Raw genomic sequence first — 16,390 nt, forward strand, 5'->3', positions numbered from 1 at the left:
CACCCAACTCGAATACTCATCAGACCTGGATGATCTCCACTTTGGCATTCTCGACCGTATCCGCAAACGAGAGAAATCCGATAGTGATTCCATCTCTGGCGGTGTTGATCCATCCTCCTTGCACAAACGTGCCAAGTTCGAAAGTCAACAAGACAGCATCTTGTCTACTGGCAATGCCATCCATGTCGAACCTAGCGATATTCCATCATCTCTCAATAAAAATGATAAAGGTTCCCTCGTAAAGAATGAGAGCAGCAGTACTGGTGATCAAATCATTGCAACTGGTGAAAACAGTATGGCTGGGACACCATCTGCAGCTCAACACTTGGACGTCACCGATGTTGGTCCAATGAATGATTTCGACTACACTAATTTATTCGAATCATCATACAAAGCTTATGAATACTTCAACAATACTCGCGCTGCAAGTGACGCTATTCTGGTAGCTGAAACTTTGGAGGTCGAACCAACTTCAAACGTTGCTGTAGGGACACCTGGTGTAGTCGAAACAGGAAAAGAAGCTGCTTCTGCTGGCAATGTAGTTGAATCTACTCCTGGCAATGTAGTCGAATCTCCTGTCGAATGTACTGCTGAAAATGTGGTTGTGTCTGCTCCCGTTGGTATTGTAGGTGAATCTCCTGCTGATATCGTAGCTGAACCATCTATGGAATCAGCCACAGCCCCAGGATCTGGTTTGTCTCAAGGTGAAACTATTAAACTAGTTGACATCCTTGATTCAACATCAGACAGCATTGATGATGGAGCTGGTATGAGTCTTGTAATCAATACCACTCGCGATGACGACAACTTCAAGAGTGGCGATTCATCTATATACGCCACTCCCACTGGTGATAATGTCGTCAGCTCAACTTCAATGCTTGCCCATATGGGTGATGACGTCAACGCCCTTCACATTGAAGCCTCATTACCCAATCCTATCATTGCCGCTAGCGCTATTCCCATATTCGGTACAATCTACTCAATTGATACACCATCATCCACTGAAGTAGCAGCCTCGTCTAGCATAAAGGATGACAACGTGTCTGCATTTTCCTTTGTATCTATGGCTACCACCTCTGCAGGTGTCGAACAGAAGGAGTACACTTTCACCAAGTTTGATGTGTCATGTCTCGGTCATGAAGAACAGGCAGTTGTTGCTCTTCATGTCGAGTCCTTGTCTTGTGAAGAATGTCAAGTTGTATTGGATTCAACCAAGAATGTACGAAGAGTGTACCCCGGGTTGGCTGGCAATTGTCTAACATTGCTTTTCTTTCCCAATAGGTGGTTATCATGAAGGGCGATGCTGATTTGGTCATTCATCGTTTGGAAGAGTACGAAGATGAAGTTGCCACATGGGTGAGCGATACGGTACCCCTATCCATTTTTTTGACTGTGCTCACACCTACTCAATACAACCTAGGTGCCAAAGACAGAAGGACCTCAGCATGCTGAAAAACTCCCAAACAAGGAAGGACCTCAAGAAGGTGAAATTATTTCAAAGCAACAAGGCAATGAAAACGAAGTCACAACGATGTGAAGAGGTAAAATCTGTCGTAACAAAACGAAATGTGTAGGAAAAGCATGTTGTAGAATGCATTTTGTCGCAAATATATCGAGCAAAGGATTTGTGTATTATAAGAAGAAGTGTCATATGTCAAGTATGTCCCATATTGAAGCTGGGACTATGTGCTTGTTGTGTTCGTAACATGAAAGTGCCATTGGTTTGCCGACGTGGCTCTCAGTAAGCATAGTATGGTGAGTGAATACCATTTTTTGGCGTGGTGGTTGACGACAAAATGGCCAAAGTGATCAGCGATGCTTTAAACAGCTTCCGTCTTCACCTTTTTGTTCGCATCATTAATAGTTCGGGTGTCATCCTTGACTTTGAAGTTGAAGGGTGGAACAAAATGCAACAACCACGAAGGATTGCGGGAGAGTAATTCGACGTTTGGCGTTTTTCAAATCAGGAAGTTATTCACAAAAACATACCTAATCTACCACGAGTCTTGTTTATGAATTCGCAGAATGCATAATTCTGAAAAACGAGAGAAATAATGTCAATGCCATGGACACCAAAAGTATGCATGCAAAGCTCACCATATTCTTCTTTGAAGAAACACATCCAGCGTAACAATCAAACATTATCACTTACATGCGGTATAAGATACGATTCTCCTTAACATACAAGAGATTGTTCACGTGCACACCTCTCAATTCATGACATTTGTACATGACACTGTTCTAAAAACCTGAGAAATCTTATCTCCCTTCAACACTTCAACCGACTTACAATCTCCAGAGCCATACCAGTACGAATATGCTGGCGTTACTGCTTCATCTAGAAATGCGGCTGTATGTGAAATCGGGGTGTATTAAAGGAATGAGGGAAATATTAGTTGAGACAGAAGCATCCACTTCGAGATTGACTGGGTTTTCGCCTTCCAACACACAATGTTGAAAAATCATTTTCTTCGTATGGTTTCCCTCTTGTTCTCGGGCAATTACAGTTCTTGTCAACGAAAAAAAAACAAGTGATTTAGAAGACTAGGAGACTCACCGTCTTCCACATCCCCTCCGTCTCCATCATCATCCAAATCATCACCAAATGATAGTTAGGCTTTAGGTTCAAGACTTCCTCTTCATTTAAGGCTTTCTCTTTTTCAGATATCTTGTCACCACCGTACTGTGAGTTTGCGCCATGTATTTTTTTCACCTGCGAAAAATAAAAACATCCGCTTATCTCCTCTTGTCCAATTCATCAAGACGAGCTTGATTCCGCATCGGATATGTTGAAAGTCTTCTAATCTCACTGGCGAGACAGCTTGTGTCTTGAGCCCATGGTCTGGCCCGCTTCTGTCTGAGCGGTATCCTTCTGAGTCGACTTTTACGTTCGATCTCTATGTGTAAAAGGGAGTGCGTATCCCGAGCATCGGTTTTCTCGTGTGTGTACCTCATACTTTGAAAACAAACAACAAAAGAAAACCGGCGTGAATTCAAATCGTATAGACGACCCTACCTTAAAAATCAGCTCTCCATCACCACCGACTTCTAAATTATCATCAGGTGATAATTGGGTTTTAGATTCAGGCTTTCTCGTCTTTCCTGACACCTTGCAGTACAGAGTACGCATGAGTTCCAATGCACCAAGGGTGATGTGTAACAAAGAAGATGTGTAAGAAAAAATGATGTAGGATGCAACAGTGGCAAATATATTAAACAAAGGATTTGTGTGTAGAAGTAGGTGTTGGTTTTACATGATAAAATGCGAATCAAAGAGTCTAAAGCAGAACTGACCGCAAATCTGAGAGGATTTCATCACTTGTACAGCAAAGCATCTTTTAAGAGTTCTTGTTCCAACTTCATCTTGTTCATGTCCTTGACAGAGTATTTGCCATACATTTTCTGAGGATCGAATATTTCCCATCTTGAAGCTGGGAATATGTGCTTGTTGTGTTCGTACCATGAACGCTCCATTACTTTGCCAGCGTGGCTCTACAAGAAGCGTGTTAAGGTCAGCACTTTTTTTTTGAGGTTTGAGTTGAAAAAATGGCAAAAGAGAACGTTGCTAAGATTACTATATGCTTACATCTTCAGTTTCTTTAGTCGCATCATTTATTAGTCGAACGTCATCTTTGACTTCGAAATTGAAGAGTGGACCTACAAGCAAAAAAATTAAAAAACCTACATAATGATTGTACCAGAAACCATTTTCCCAAATACATACCTGATTTCCCGCGAGTCTTGTTTATGATAAAGTCGTAGAATGTATAGTGCTAAATAGAGACGAATCAAAGGTCAGCATCTACGAAAGCAAGCGAAAAAGCAAAGACACCACTGAGGGGTAACCAAACGCTACTTTTACTGCATCGCACAACAGCCACCAAGTCTTGACCCCTTCAACAGACAACAACTTACATGCGGTATAATAAGATCTTCTTTCACATACATGAGATTGTCCACATGAACACCTCTCAATTCATGCCATTGCAAACGACACTTTTCCAAAAACTTGGAAATCGTATCTCCCTTCAACACTTCAACCGATTTACGATGTCCGGAGCCATCCCAGTACGAGTATGTTATCGTAACTGCTTCGTCTAGAAATATATTGTGAGTTAGAGAGTTACGCTGAGAGAAACGTATCCAGTCAAGGTAAAATAAGATTTTTTTTGTTCAATGTAGTACATACCTTTAATTTTCTGTTGATCTTGCTCCCATTCTCGTTTCAGATTGTCACGTTCACGACGGTCTTCTTCTTCTCGTTCACGATCTGGGAGGAAGGAAGTGTCGACGTGTGGATTCTTTTTCAGTTTTTTGGAAGTTCGTTCGTCATCTAAATCGTGAGAGTTGAAGGTATTAGAGAGCTATTATTGTCCATGTAGTTTGGGTTTTTTTTCTCTTTCCAAATATGTCGTGGAGGATGGCCCATCAGAGAGAAGATTGTTATACGTTCCTTGGGATTGATTTAAAAACTCAACCATAGAGATCTTGCTTTCGACCAATCCCTCGCGCAATAAAGTTTGATGATACAAATCAATTTCATCACATGGGTTCCTCGTGTGCATCTCTGCCGCTGTCAGACAACAAACACAAGTCGGGAAGGTAACGGACTCACCATCTTCCACATCAGCTCCCCCATCACCACCTTCTTCTAAATCGTCGCCAAATGATAGCTTGGCCTTAGATTCAGGCTTTCTCTTCTTTTTAGATACCTTGTCACTAACATAGTTGTGAGTTGCAATGCTTCCAACGCTAGTTCGAAAAAAATTGGCCTGAACCAAGGGTAACTACATACATTGATCTGCCCTTTTCCAATTCATCTTGACGAGCTTTATCAATATTGTCTCGTATACGTTGAAAGTCTTCTAGTCTGACTAGGCCGACAGTTTGTCTCTTGAGCTCATCGTCTGCATCGTTGGTGTGAGAGACGAAGCGGTCTGATCCGACTTTTACGTTTGAGCTCTACGAATAAAGAAAGGGCGTTAGTATAGTGGTGGGCGTCGACGTTTGCATTTGAATGTTTTGATCAATGTTTGATGTTGCGATGGCAGAAGGAGGTTGAGGTAGAAGGGGTTTTGTAATATGAAATGGCCATTGATGAATATTTCAGTTGAATTACTTTTTGGATTTCGTTCTTTCGTCGTTGCAATTCTTCAACATCTTTGGATCGTTGTTTCTCGAGCTGTGCCTAAAGAGAGACAACATTGTGAGGATCCAGACTAGATCAATATAACGAGCGACCTGCAACGCACTTACCAGTCTTCTTTGCTCTGCTACGGAATCCGCCATCGTGTCCTGGAAGTCTAAATCTGGGATGCAAAAAATGCGACAACCAGCCAGCAACGATGAATCTGACCAACAATCCGCCAAGTCACATTCCAATGTACTGAGATTTGATATTTGTTGCTATTGTTCTATGTTGCGAAGGTTTTTACACGTGTTTTATATACAATTACATCAACTCGCTGATTCAACTACATTGGTTTAGAGCTCTAAAATAGCAACATCTCCAAGATCTAGCTGATAATTGACCACTGGGCACGTTCAGACTTGCGTTTGAAAAGAAATCACCACATATCACGTATTGCGAAAAAGGCCCTTGCTGAAGCCTCTAGCGGGTCCCCTCACGTATCCAACACTCTAGACTACTTGTATGGATGTGGCCGCCGCGACGATCTCGTTGAAGATGATGGCAGGCCCGGCCTCTTTTCGATTGTTTGTGTTTCGAGTTGCTTCCTAAAGGACCAAAAACATTTTACGTGAGTGAGAGTATAATTGATGACATTCAAAAAGACTCTCTTACTCTTCCACATCCTCATTCTTTATATCTTTAACATCATTCGCCAGCTGTATAGGCGGTAGACCTCGTTTCTGTCGTTCATGTTCGAGTTCGAAAAGTTTACGATCTAGAGCACTTAGTTTTGCTTCAATCCTGTTATAGAAAATTGTTATAAGGTGAGTTTCAATTCGAGCGAAAAGGGGGCTCGGGTAGAAGTCGTATACTCACGGTAAATGACGAGTCCTTGGTTGCACTTTGAGATTAATCGGCGAATCATCAGCATTCACAGTTGGTTGTATGGTTCGACGAGTAGGTTTATCAGACGATGAGGCATCATCTGCAGGCTGTGAGATGGGAAAGAGCGTCAAACGGCGCTTCTATGAGGCTGACTCCGTTGAGATTTTTTTGTGCTTACCCGATCGTTTGCAAACGAGACCTGCAGCAAGCGTCCACCCAAGCGTCGTCGATTCATAGCTAATTTAGCTTGATTGGCATCCTATAAAATAATCATTAACTCCGTCAAGCAGCTATAGTCGTCGTTCGAGTGTTTCATTCAAATTCACAAAAGACAGTTGATGTCTACCTCGGCTCGTTCAAAATCAAGGAATGCAAATCCTCTAGGCTGCCCCTTCTTGATACCACTCTTATGCCACATGAATTCCAGCTATATTTGGACAGGATCATGGTATTAGCACAAAAACTATTCCGAACAGACAGACCAATGCTTTGCGGTCCAAACCTTTGTTATCTTGCCATATGGTTCAAAGAGCTTCTTTAGAGCATATTCAGTGACTTCAGGAGCTAGATTTCCAATGAATAATTTAGACTCCATAGTAAATGTCTCCAAGTCATACGTCCATATGCGCACTATTACAATTTTGCATTTTGAATGGGAATGTGAAGGTGTGGCTGAAGTCTGGAAACGTGATGATGGGTAGAGATTGTCTGCATAGTTGTAAAAATCAGATATGGACAGATGGCCCTATATTATGTCTCTTACCAACCAAAAACAAGCATGTAGATCATTCTAAAATAATAACGTGACCTATAATATACCTGTTTCTGGCTCTCTGTTAGAGATTCATCACAGCGATAAGCCGCCTCCTGTGATATTAAGGTATTTTGATTGTGCTACTTACTTCTAGCTGGGCAGTCCCTACCAGATTATTGCTGACAACATTCTTTTGTTTTCCAATAAACTTTGCGAACTGAGCAACAACGGCAGCCGCAAGAATGATCAATCCATCAACAACATCAACCAATGTACCCCAATCATTGCCATAAGCACATATGAGCAAACATTCTCAGTTGTCCAACCTTTTGATGATGTTATGCTCAAACCTATATGACAGGACCTGATGACTCGCATTTTGAGAGGAGTGGCAGATGCCCAGAGCACTCAAGCACGAACTTGATTCGTCGAAAATGATGAACCATACTTCAACAATTATAAATTAGGGCATTCCTGAGAACCATTTTTCTGGTAACGCAACTGACCTCTTTGTTTTTTTTGGGTATAAAATACTAAACGCATAATTTCGGACTTCAATTCCTTACTCTTTTTGTTGTACGCATCTGAATTTTGAATGAGGTCAACCACAGCGTCGCTGTTTTCGATTCCCAAGCACACAGCACATCAATGTTAGACCAAACGTGCCTTGATTTGATTCTATATTGAATGAGGATCTATTCATTTGCAAGTCCATATTCCCAAGTGCCCAATGTAATATATGTTTCCGCCACCCCCTTTCAATGCTGTCGTTTAGCAGCAAACTCCTTCATATAAGCCACCAGTCCATCAACTGCAGCCATCGGCAAAGCATTGTACAACGAGGCCCGGATACCACCTACACTACGATGACCTCTCAACTGCACCATCCCCAATTCCTCCGCACCCTTCAAGAACTCTTCTTCAACATCCTTGCTGGGTTTACCATCCTCACCATAAACCCTGAATGGTATATTCATTCTCGATCGGTATTCAGGCTTGACGGGACACATGAATACACCATGAGAAGAGTCGATAGCGTCATACAATTTCCCGGATTTGATATCGTTTGCTGCGTTATAGGTGGCTAGACCACCCTGTTTGACCATATAGTCAAGCACGAGTCCAACCATGTATATGCTGTATGTTGGTGGTGTATTATACAAGGATTTTGAGTCTGCACATGTTTTATAGTCGAGCATAATTGGGCACGGTGATTTTGGAAAATACGATGTTCCAAGCATGTCTTCACGAATGACGACAATCACGACACCAGCTGGTCCGATATTCTTTTGGGCACCTGCGAATATGACTGCATATTTACTGACATCTACAGGTTTTGACAAGGCGTTTGATGACATGTCACAGACTACTGGTATACCGGGTGGGAAGTTCTCGACTATGGTTTCAGGCAGCTCCACACCATGGATTGTTTCATTAGCACAATACCAGATATAGGACGCATCGTCGCTAAACTTCCACGAATCCACAGGTGGCAGGTTTCCATCATGTTTGGTAGCCTTGGTGTTGAACACCACACCAACATCCAGCCCTAATCTCTTTGCTTCCTCTACAGCCTTTTCACCCCAAGCCCCAGTAACTAGATAGTCTGCCTTTCCAGTCTTGGCCAGATTGTACACCATGGCTGAGAATTGGGCAGTAGCACCTCCCTGCATAAACAAGACACGGTAATTGGCAGGTATCTTCCATAATGCTCTGAAATCAGCATCGGCTTTATCATTGATTGCTTCGAATTCGGGAGAGCGGTGAGATAATTCCATGACTGACATTCCTGATCCACCATAATCTAGCAACTCAGCCTGGGCAATCTCGAGCACAGGTTGTGGGAGTACTGCTGGCCTAAGATTATATATAGAATGATTAGCAAAATGCATCGTATTTGCTCGTTCTGGAATTAAAACACGTCATGTCTAAACGTACCCAGCTGAAAAGTTGAACGTCTGTTGTCGTTTGGTCATTTTAGATGTGGATGGCGAGGCGATAACAAGACTGATGCGGTAGTTCCACTGCTATAGGAATACGGTACTATCTGGAGGCGCTTTACTTGAAGCGACTGCCTGTTATGTGTACGTGCTTTAAAAGAAACTTTTTTGTTTGTTGACAAGCGAATTTGAAGAAACCAACCAACAAGAGACGAAAGCCACGCGTTCCAGGAGGAGAATATCGACAGTATCCGTAGTCCCTAGTTGTTAGCGCCTTGAAAGAATCTTCGAAGTTCATAATCATCGACGCGTCAAAAGCCCATACACACTCAACAGCGAGCGTAACAGCTACTCCATTGCAACAGTTACAATATTTTGTATTCATAAGTCGCCTGCCGACTTCTGCCGTTGCTTATGCTCTATATAGGCGATTTTGTCTGTTGAATACCAAAAACAACATCAAAGGATCGGGCTGTTCCTTCTCTCTACCTCGTCTACATTTTAACTTCCTCACCATCGTTCCTACGTATCTGGCCCATCTATATACACCTGCTTATCAACGTCCTTTAGCAACATCATCTCACTGTCCACCTCAACATTATGAGTTTCGAGAAGTTCTCCAAATTGCTCCCAGAAGACCGTGTACCTGTCATATTCCTCGACACCGGACAGGGCATCTAGTAGAGTTCCACTAGCTTCAAACGTAGTTCGATGGGAAGGAACTATCCAGAGTCTCGACGAGTTCCTTGGCCGATTCGTTGCTCCTTCTGCGATGATGTTTGCGGATACTTTTCTAAATTTTGGTGCTAGCCTTAACGTTTCCAGAGACACCATGGTGGATACGAGATCAATAAACACCCAATCAGGAATATCAAAGTTATCCAAAGTCAACGTTTGAAGTTTAGAGCAGCATTTGACTATCATGCTGACATCAAATATGTCGTCCGTGTATGCGGAGAGTCGAAGATATTTCAACTGGCTTCCTTTTGTGGTCAAGTAGTGTTCGAGTCCACCTCGGTTTGCATCTGCAACTGACATATTTATAGAGCTCAGCCTATTAAATTCGAGATGGAATACGGAGCGATCTAGGTGTACTGTTAGATCTTGTGGGATACGAGGCCCCTCATTGAAGAGATCGTTCCAAACGTCGTTTCCAGGAAGGGGATGGACCAGTTTCAGCTCTTTCAAGGTTTTGTGATTTGATTCTAGAAGACTACAGATATATCTAGGTATCGGGCTTGATCCGTCAATGAATAGAGCTCGAAGTTGACCTTTGGTTTGTTCCGCTCCATCCACAGGACAATCCTTCATTATAACATTTGTCAGAGACAGGTCATGCAAGCTTTTATAGGCAGATAATGACTGATCAGCGGCGTCACTTATATCAACTGAATCCAGATTCAGCTTTATCAGCGATCCTTTGCTGCTGACTTGTAGGGCCTTCATAAGCTGACTACCATCTAGATGTACTATATGGCGCCCTAACGTCTCTTTGGCTCTTATGGTCTGAAATGTTTCAAGACATTGCTTCTCAATGAATGCCGTTACTGCACCATTGCATTTCCGTTCGACTGACATTATTATACGCAATCTTTTTATGGATGGCGATTTGGCAGCAAATTCAGCGAATTCGTGCGAGTCGAATGTTGCAATGGGAAGGGTTATATCGGTAATAGTTTTTGGAAAGAAACGTGCGAGTGACTGAAGAAGATTCGAAGCCCCATGGAATTTTATACAAGTAGCTTGGTTGCAAACCTTTACTAACTGCTCGGCCTTGTCCTTTATCCTTTCTGAGATTTCTGTCTCGACAGCTGGTGGCATCCCACTCATAATATTCTGAGCTTGGGGGGCAACTTGTTTGCGGAAAAGTCGGTACCAACACCATCGCAGCCTTTCGAGTTCCAAAATCCGCACATTGGCGAAGACATTCTGACTGAATCCTGCGGCTGGTTTTTCTATCCTTTCCAATAATATGAGGATACATTCGCCTGCTGCCTGTTTCAAAAGTTCTTGAGTGAGCTTCGGTTATCTAAGCAGCGCTTGTTTAAAAGCTACTCACATGACTGATTTCACGGTACAAATACTTGACTGCAAGGGCATTCATTTCTTTGCAAGTCCTGGCAAGTGTTCCTCTTGAACTTCTGGAAGCATTTGATAGAATGATGTCCCACACCTTGTAGCGAAGATGAGGCTCTACTTGAGAAGAATTTGTCTTTGAACTACGTTCAATAGTATTTTTCCGTACTGCATTTGGTAAATTACCTTCAACAATGACTTCATTTAGCGAAGGATTCATAATTTCCAGAGTTGATGTCGGCGATTGCTTGTAAGCTGACAGAGCGTGAAACCGTCAATAAAAAACGCTCCATCGTGACGAGCACGGAGAAACTTACGTAGATTCTTCTGTTGATAGGTGACCATTAGCTTGAATGTTCATCGTGAACTTCCAAACTAGAATCGACGAGGTTGACAACAACAGGGAAGGTACACTTTGAGCACGGTATTGATTGAGATACAGCTGATGACCTTGTTTGAAGAGAAATCCTCAAACATTGAAAAGTGGTTTTGGTCTGTGTGTTTGCAGTGACTTTGGCCAGCTACATCGTTAGTAAGCTTGCTCCCTCACCGCCATGCTGTCTGGTAGATACAGCTTCATAGCATACTATTATTTTGAGAAAGTGCTTGACGTTCGAGTCGATGCACAAAGGTAGGTGTTTGGTATGATGAACTGTTTCAGTCTCTGTTGCAATAAGCCCCGCCTACCCGTGTGATCTCAAGCAACACGAACAAACCAACAATTGCTGTCACAGCAAATACTCTATATATTACCCTTCTCCCTTCTACTGTTGTATAATAAATTTGACATCAAAAACATTAAGCTTCCTCGTCATTTATATCTGACTCTTGTGTAAGCAGAGGTATCGCTGACGATGACGCCAACGGCACTACGGCACGCCCATGACTCAACCCATTCAAATTTACATTATCATCCTTCTCATCCTCAGCAGCGGTTATAGCATCACCACCCATGGGTATCGCAGTTTTCTGTGTATCCGTTTCGGTAGCACCAGTGGTATATTCGGGAACAGATGAATATCCATTAGACTGTAATGGCCCCATCTCAATATCAACTATAGAGTCACCACCACCAGTCAGAGTTCTCGATACTCCTCCTGTACTCAGTAGTAACTCTGCAGTGGCTTCATCTACTCCCAATTCACGTTCATATAATCGTTTCAGGTCCGCAGGCATCAGATCATAGGCCAATTCACCCATTTGGGAAGCATCCATTCCCTCGTCCTCCTCTTTGTCAGTGGCTCTTAGGTGGCAGCCAGGTATCTTGTTTAGTATATATAATATAGAGTATGAGATAATAAACGACCATGCTCCAGTAACTATGATTTTCAGTATTTGATATCCTAACTGTGCACCACGTCCCGATATCGCTCCTCCCAATGTTGCAGATGGAGTATTCATCGCTACAACCCAAGAATCAGCAAATAATCCAGTACATAGAGATCCTACCACTCCTCCTACAAAGTGGATCGACCATGTATCGAGTGCATCGTCTACCCATCCATGCCCAAAGTTTTTGACTGAGCATGACATGTTGACGAGCACTCCAGCTAGCGCGCCTGTAAGTGCTCCAGCCCACGGAGACATATTTCCAGCTCCAGCTGATATAGCTACGAGTCCTGCCACAGAACCAGAACAGTATCCCAGTGACGAGAATTGTCCAGAGAAAACATAATCAAATAGACTCCATGAGAGACCTCCAGCTATTGCAAATGAAATGGTTTTAACGACAGGAAGTCAAAGATTGCGAGAACGTCCAAAAACACACCTGATCCGGCGATGGCTACGAGCGCACAAGCTTCAGCAGCCCTTGCAGAAGCATCGTGCGTTCTCCCACCAACAAAACCAAACCATCCAAAGAAGATCAGAGTAAATCCCAGAAAGACTTGGACCAGATGATGTGGCTAGTGGTAAGGAACATGCTGTCAAATAACGAGAAGCCTTGTTGGACGCAGGAATTCAAGCAGTCTTCACCATCATAGGATAGTCTCCATTAGCGTGATCAGGATGCGGTTTCCTCTTGCCAATAATCAGTGCATAAGCCAAACCAGCCATTCCAGCCGCTATATGCACAGTCGATGACCCAGCAAAATCTATGACCCCAGTACCGTTAAACGTCTTGAGCCACCCCTGTGATCCATTAAGCCAGTGCGCTAGTGGATCATATACCAGAGTCGTGTATAAGACTATAAATATCATCATCGGTGGTAACCTAAATCGTTCAGCGATTGCTCCAAATATAAAGGTTGGAGCTACTGCAGCAAAGACAAGCTCGTAGAGCGCGAAGGTTATAGATGGTATAGCAGGAGCAGTCGATACAAGAGCCCATGACCCGAGATTTGCGAATCCAGCATGAGCGAAATCACCAATAAAGCTGTTTCCAGATTCGGAGAATGTCAAACTGAAGCCGAAACAGACCCACTGTATTGCGACTATCGAGAATGCCACCCCACATGCAAATGTCATGGTTAGAGCATTCTTGGCTCTCGACATTCCAGACCTTTTTGGACATAAACCGGTTTCGTGGTGAGTGTCAAAAGACATTGAGTGTTCTGATCTGACGGCAACGGTGGTTACCAAAAGAGGGCGACGCCGACTGCAACCAAGAAAGTGAATGCAGGAGCAAAAGTCATGAAGCCCAAACTGCCTGTATCTGTTGGGAATCTATGTACGTGGGCAGTGTCAGGCTCAAGTCCTAGTCCGATGATAAGAGAAAACAATGTCGACCGTACCTATTAGTAGGCGATGCCCATTTCGCAATTATCTTTCCAAGAGCAGCATCTTGACTTGTAGCCATGAACGGTTTGACCAAACTGGGTTCTGACTCTAAGCGACCGGGGACAGGGGTTTTGTGTGGGTTAAAACCAGCTTGTATAGTGGAAACGCAAGAACTAGGCCGGGCAGATGGAACGAAATTGGTACGAGATCCGGGACTTGCCTTTCAGTTCTGTATGTACAAACAATGTGGTTGGAATGGGTAATGTGTAAGTTGAAGAAAAGTTGGGAGCAATCCGGCAGCAACACCCCAAAGTTTGACGAGTGCGGAAACGCGTCGATACGCGTGCTAGTATGTGATTTACATATTAAAACATCTCGAATATACTAGCGACCAGTAGTTGAAACCCCTCTTTTTTCTGCCTTTGCTCCCAACTTTTAAGAAAAGACATGTTATAAACCACGCACATCAGGATGAAGATGGCGCCGTCAAGAGCACTACGTAGCGCTATAATCCGTCTATTCAGCCGTGATGCCCGTACAATCACAGCGTCGCTATGCTCATCCTGTAATCATCAAGCAAGACGAAGCATCAATATTCTTCCAGACCCTCCTCAAAATGCATTGGACAAAACCGCTTTGGATCCTATAACCGCCATGAATTCGCGTGGATTGATTGCCGAAGTGTCATCGTAAGTGATGTGTACAACATTGGTTTGACATTTGAGGGAGCTTGGACTTGCCAAAAACATATTGAACCAGTACAGTTAACACTGGTTTGTTAATTCAGACGAGACGCACCCAGGGCGCTAGTCAAGAATCCAACTGCTGCTTATGCTGGATTTGACCCTACAGCTTCATCGCTACACGTTGGAAATCTTATGTTGATTCTCTCGTTAATCCATTTTCAGCTGTTGGGCCATCAACCTATTGCTTTGGTAAAAGGGTTAAGTCTGTCATCGAGTACACGCATCGTGATTTTTTATCTCTGCCATTCGTACATAGGTCGGTGGTGCAACGGGCAGTATTGGAGACCCATCCTTTCGATCAACAGAACGTACAGTGATGCAACACGACACAGTACACACCAACACGGCCAAAATCACAGCACAATTACAATCCATATTCGAGAAATCACAATTATATCTGAATCGACGGGCTTTGGATAAAGGGTGGTTTCAACTCCCTCCGGATGGAATGAAGCCTGTCAAAGTGCTGAATAATTTGGACTGGTTTAAGGATATGAAGCTGCTCGAGTTCTTGGGATTTGCTGGTAGACAGGCTCGTATATCCACCATGTTGGCTCGTGATAGGTGAGCATCCATCGGAGAAAGTTTTCCAGTAGCTTTTTTTGTCAGTCATATTTCAGTACTCAAAACTGTCCTTATAGTGTGAAATCGCGACTGCAGTCTCAAACAGGCCTATCATTCACAGAGTTCACCTACCAGCTCCTACAAGCATACGATTTTTTATATCTCAACACAAACCATTCTTGTACAGTGCAACTGGGCGGTACTGATCAATGGGGAAACATCACTGCTGGAGTAGATATGATTCGGAAACGAAATTTAGATGTGCCTGAAGCCGAGAGAAGCAATATTCCAGCTTTTCGACGAAAAGTGTATGGTATTGTGGTTCCACTGGTTGTGAATAGTCAGGGAGAAAAGTTTGGGAAGAGTGCTGGGAATGCCATGTGGTTGGATTCAGAGATGTTGTCTCCGTTTGATTTCTTTCAGGTGTGTTTTCAGCAAGAGAGCATTTTCTCCTAGAGTGCTTCTCGCAGGTTGGATTCTTCTCTCACACCCAATTCTTTATCGTTTGATAGTTCTTCAAGAAAACAGCGGATGCAGATGTAGAAAAGTATCTCAAATACTTTACATTCGTGCCATTGCCACTCATTCAGCAGGTCATGGAAGAACATCAGGTAGGCACGAAAAAGGAACTTGGAAAATGTGGATGCGAATCTCATCGACTCTTTCACCTAGTCATCACCATCAAAGCAAATCCCACAACGAATTTTGGCGTCAGAAGTCACAGAGTTGGTTCATGGAGGTAACAAAAGGACAAAAGCAAATGTTGCCCAAAGAAATTAGCTGTTAACTTTGTATCCTCTCTGTCACAGAAGAGGAATCTCGAAAAGCAATCATCATGACAGACGTCCTCTACGACTCTACCGAAAAGTACAAACCCGCCGAAATAATATCTGCCTTCCAATCCTCTCCACACTTTACATCGCTACCATACGATCAAGTCGTCGGTAAATCAATCATTGACGTAGCTGTGGCTACAGGTGCCTTACCAACAAAGAAGGGTACCAGGAGATGTATAGCTGAGAATGCACTGTCATTGGGGTTTCGTAAAATCACTACCCCTGAACATATTGTCTCGGTCGACGACACGATGGAGGGCAAGTTGATCTTGTTGCGTGTTGGGAAGCCAAAGTATCGGGTTGTGGAACTTGTTTCGTAACTTATTACATAGAAAAGGTTGCATTTGTATTGGTTGAAATATATAGAATTATAACGTTGTAAAGGACTACATGTATCTCTCTCTCTCATCTCAAAACCATATCACTACTTGCTGGTAGTTGCAGCAACGACTGCAGCAGCAGCCTTCTTCTTATCTTCTTCACCGGCAGTTCCAGCCTTCCTCTTCTTCTTGAGCTGCTTTTTCAACATTCGTGCTTTGGCATTCGCTGCACCTTCTTTAGCTTGCGATTTCAATATGGTGAGCTTGTTGCTAACCGTCACTTTGGCTGCTAGTTGTACTTCAGCCTTGGCTACCACCGATGCTGTCAGTTTCTATTAGAAAAACGTTTGACTCTATGTTTTTTTTGGTTGCGATGTTCAAGTAAACGACGGGGACGACGGGAGAGAATAGCATACCCTC

General features: G+C 43.2%; 4 protein-coding genes across 4 annotated transcripts; 1 reads left to right on the plus strand and 3 right to left on the minus strand.

Annotated features, from left to right (window-relative positions):
- Window positions 1-3,315: 3,315 nt before the first annotated feature.
- Window positions 3,316-5,289, minus strand: SmJEL517_g01849 (uncharacterized protein; the record flags this gene model as incomplete). The annotated part of the gene is made up of 9 exons (XM_031167777.1): window positions 3,316-3,492; window positions 3,587-3,657; window positions 3,725-3,773; window positions 3,916-4,097; window positions 4,190-4,333; window positions 4,616-4,719; window positions 4,796-4,962; window positions 5,120-5,188; window positions 5,257-5,289. The coding sequence occupies 9 exons, from the start codon at window positions 5,287-5,289 to the stop codon at window positions 3,316-3,318; spliced, it is 996 nt and encodes a 331-aa protein (XP_031026297.1).
- A 2,239-nt stretch (window positions 5,290-7,528) lies between these two features.
- On the minus strand, window positions 7,529-8,746 carry SER1 (phosphoserine transaminase; the record flags this gene model as incomplete). Its single annotated transcript, XM_031167778.1, has 2 exons — window positions 7,529-8,627; window positions 8,709-8,746. The coding sequence occupies 2 exons, from the start codon at window positions 8,744-8,746 to the stop codon at window positions 7,529-7,531; spliced, it is 1,137 nt and encodes a 378-aa protein (XP_031026377.1).
- A 2,838-nt stretch (window positions 8,747-11,584) lies between these two features.
- SmJEL517_g01851 (uncharacterized protein) lies at window positions 11,585-13,583 on the minus strand (the record flags this gene model as incomplete). Its single annotated transcript, XM_031167779.1, has 5 exons — window positions 11,585-12,489; window positions 12,555-12,690; window positions 12,761-13,286; window positions 13,364-13,450; window positions 13,519-13,583. The coding sequence occupies 5 exons, from the start codon at window positions 13,581-13,583 to the stop codon at window positions 11,585-11,587; spliced, it is 1,719 nt and encodes a 572-aa protein (XP_031026376.1).
- A 392-nt stretch (window positions 13,584-13,975) lies between these two features.
- Window positions 13,976-15,970, plus strand: SmJEL517_g01852 (tyrosine---tRNA ligase; the record flags this gene model as incomplete). Its single annotated transcript, XM_031167780.1, has 7 exons — window positions 13,976-14,193; window positions 14,292-14,439; window positions 14,507-14,814; window positions 14,892-15,237; window positions 15,327-15,425; window positions 15,487-15,553; window positions 15,624-15,970. The coding sequence occupies 7 exons, from the start codon at window positions 13,976-13,978 to the stop codon at window positions 15,968-15,970; spliced, it is 1,533 nt and encodes a 510-aa protein (XP_031026375.1).
- Window positions 15,971-16,390: the final 420 nt, after the last annotated feature.

This window comes from Synchytrium microbalum, assembly GCF_006535985.1.
Source record: "Synchytrium microbalum strain JEL517 chromosome Unknown SmJEL517_scf0006, whole genome shotgun sequence".
Lineage (NCBI taxonomy): Eukaryota > Fungi > Chytridiomycota > Chytridiomycetes > Synchytriales > Synchytriaceae > Synchytrium > Synchytrium microbalum.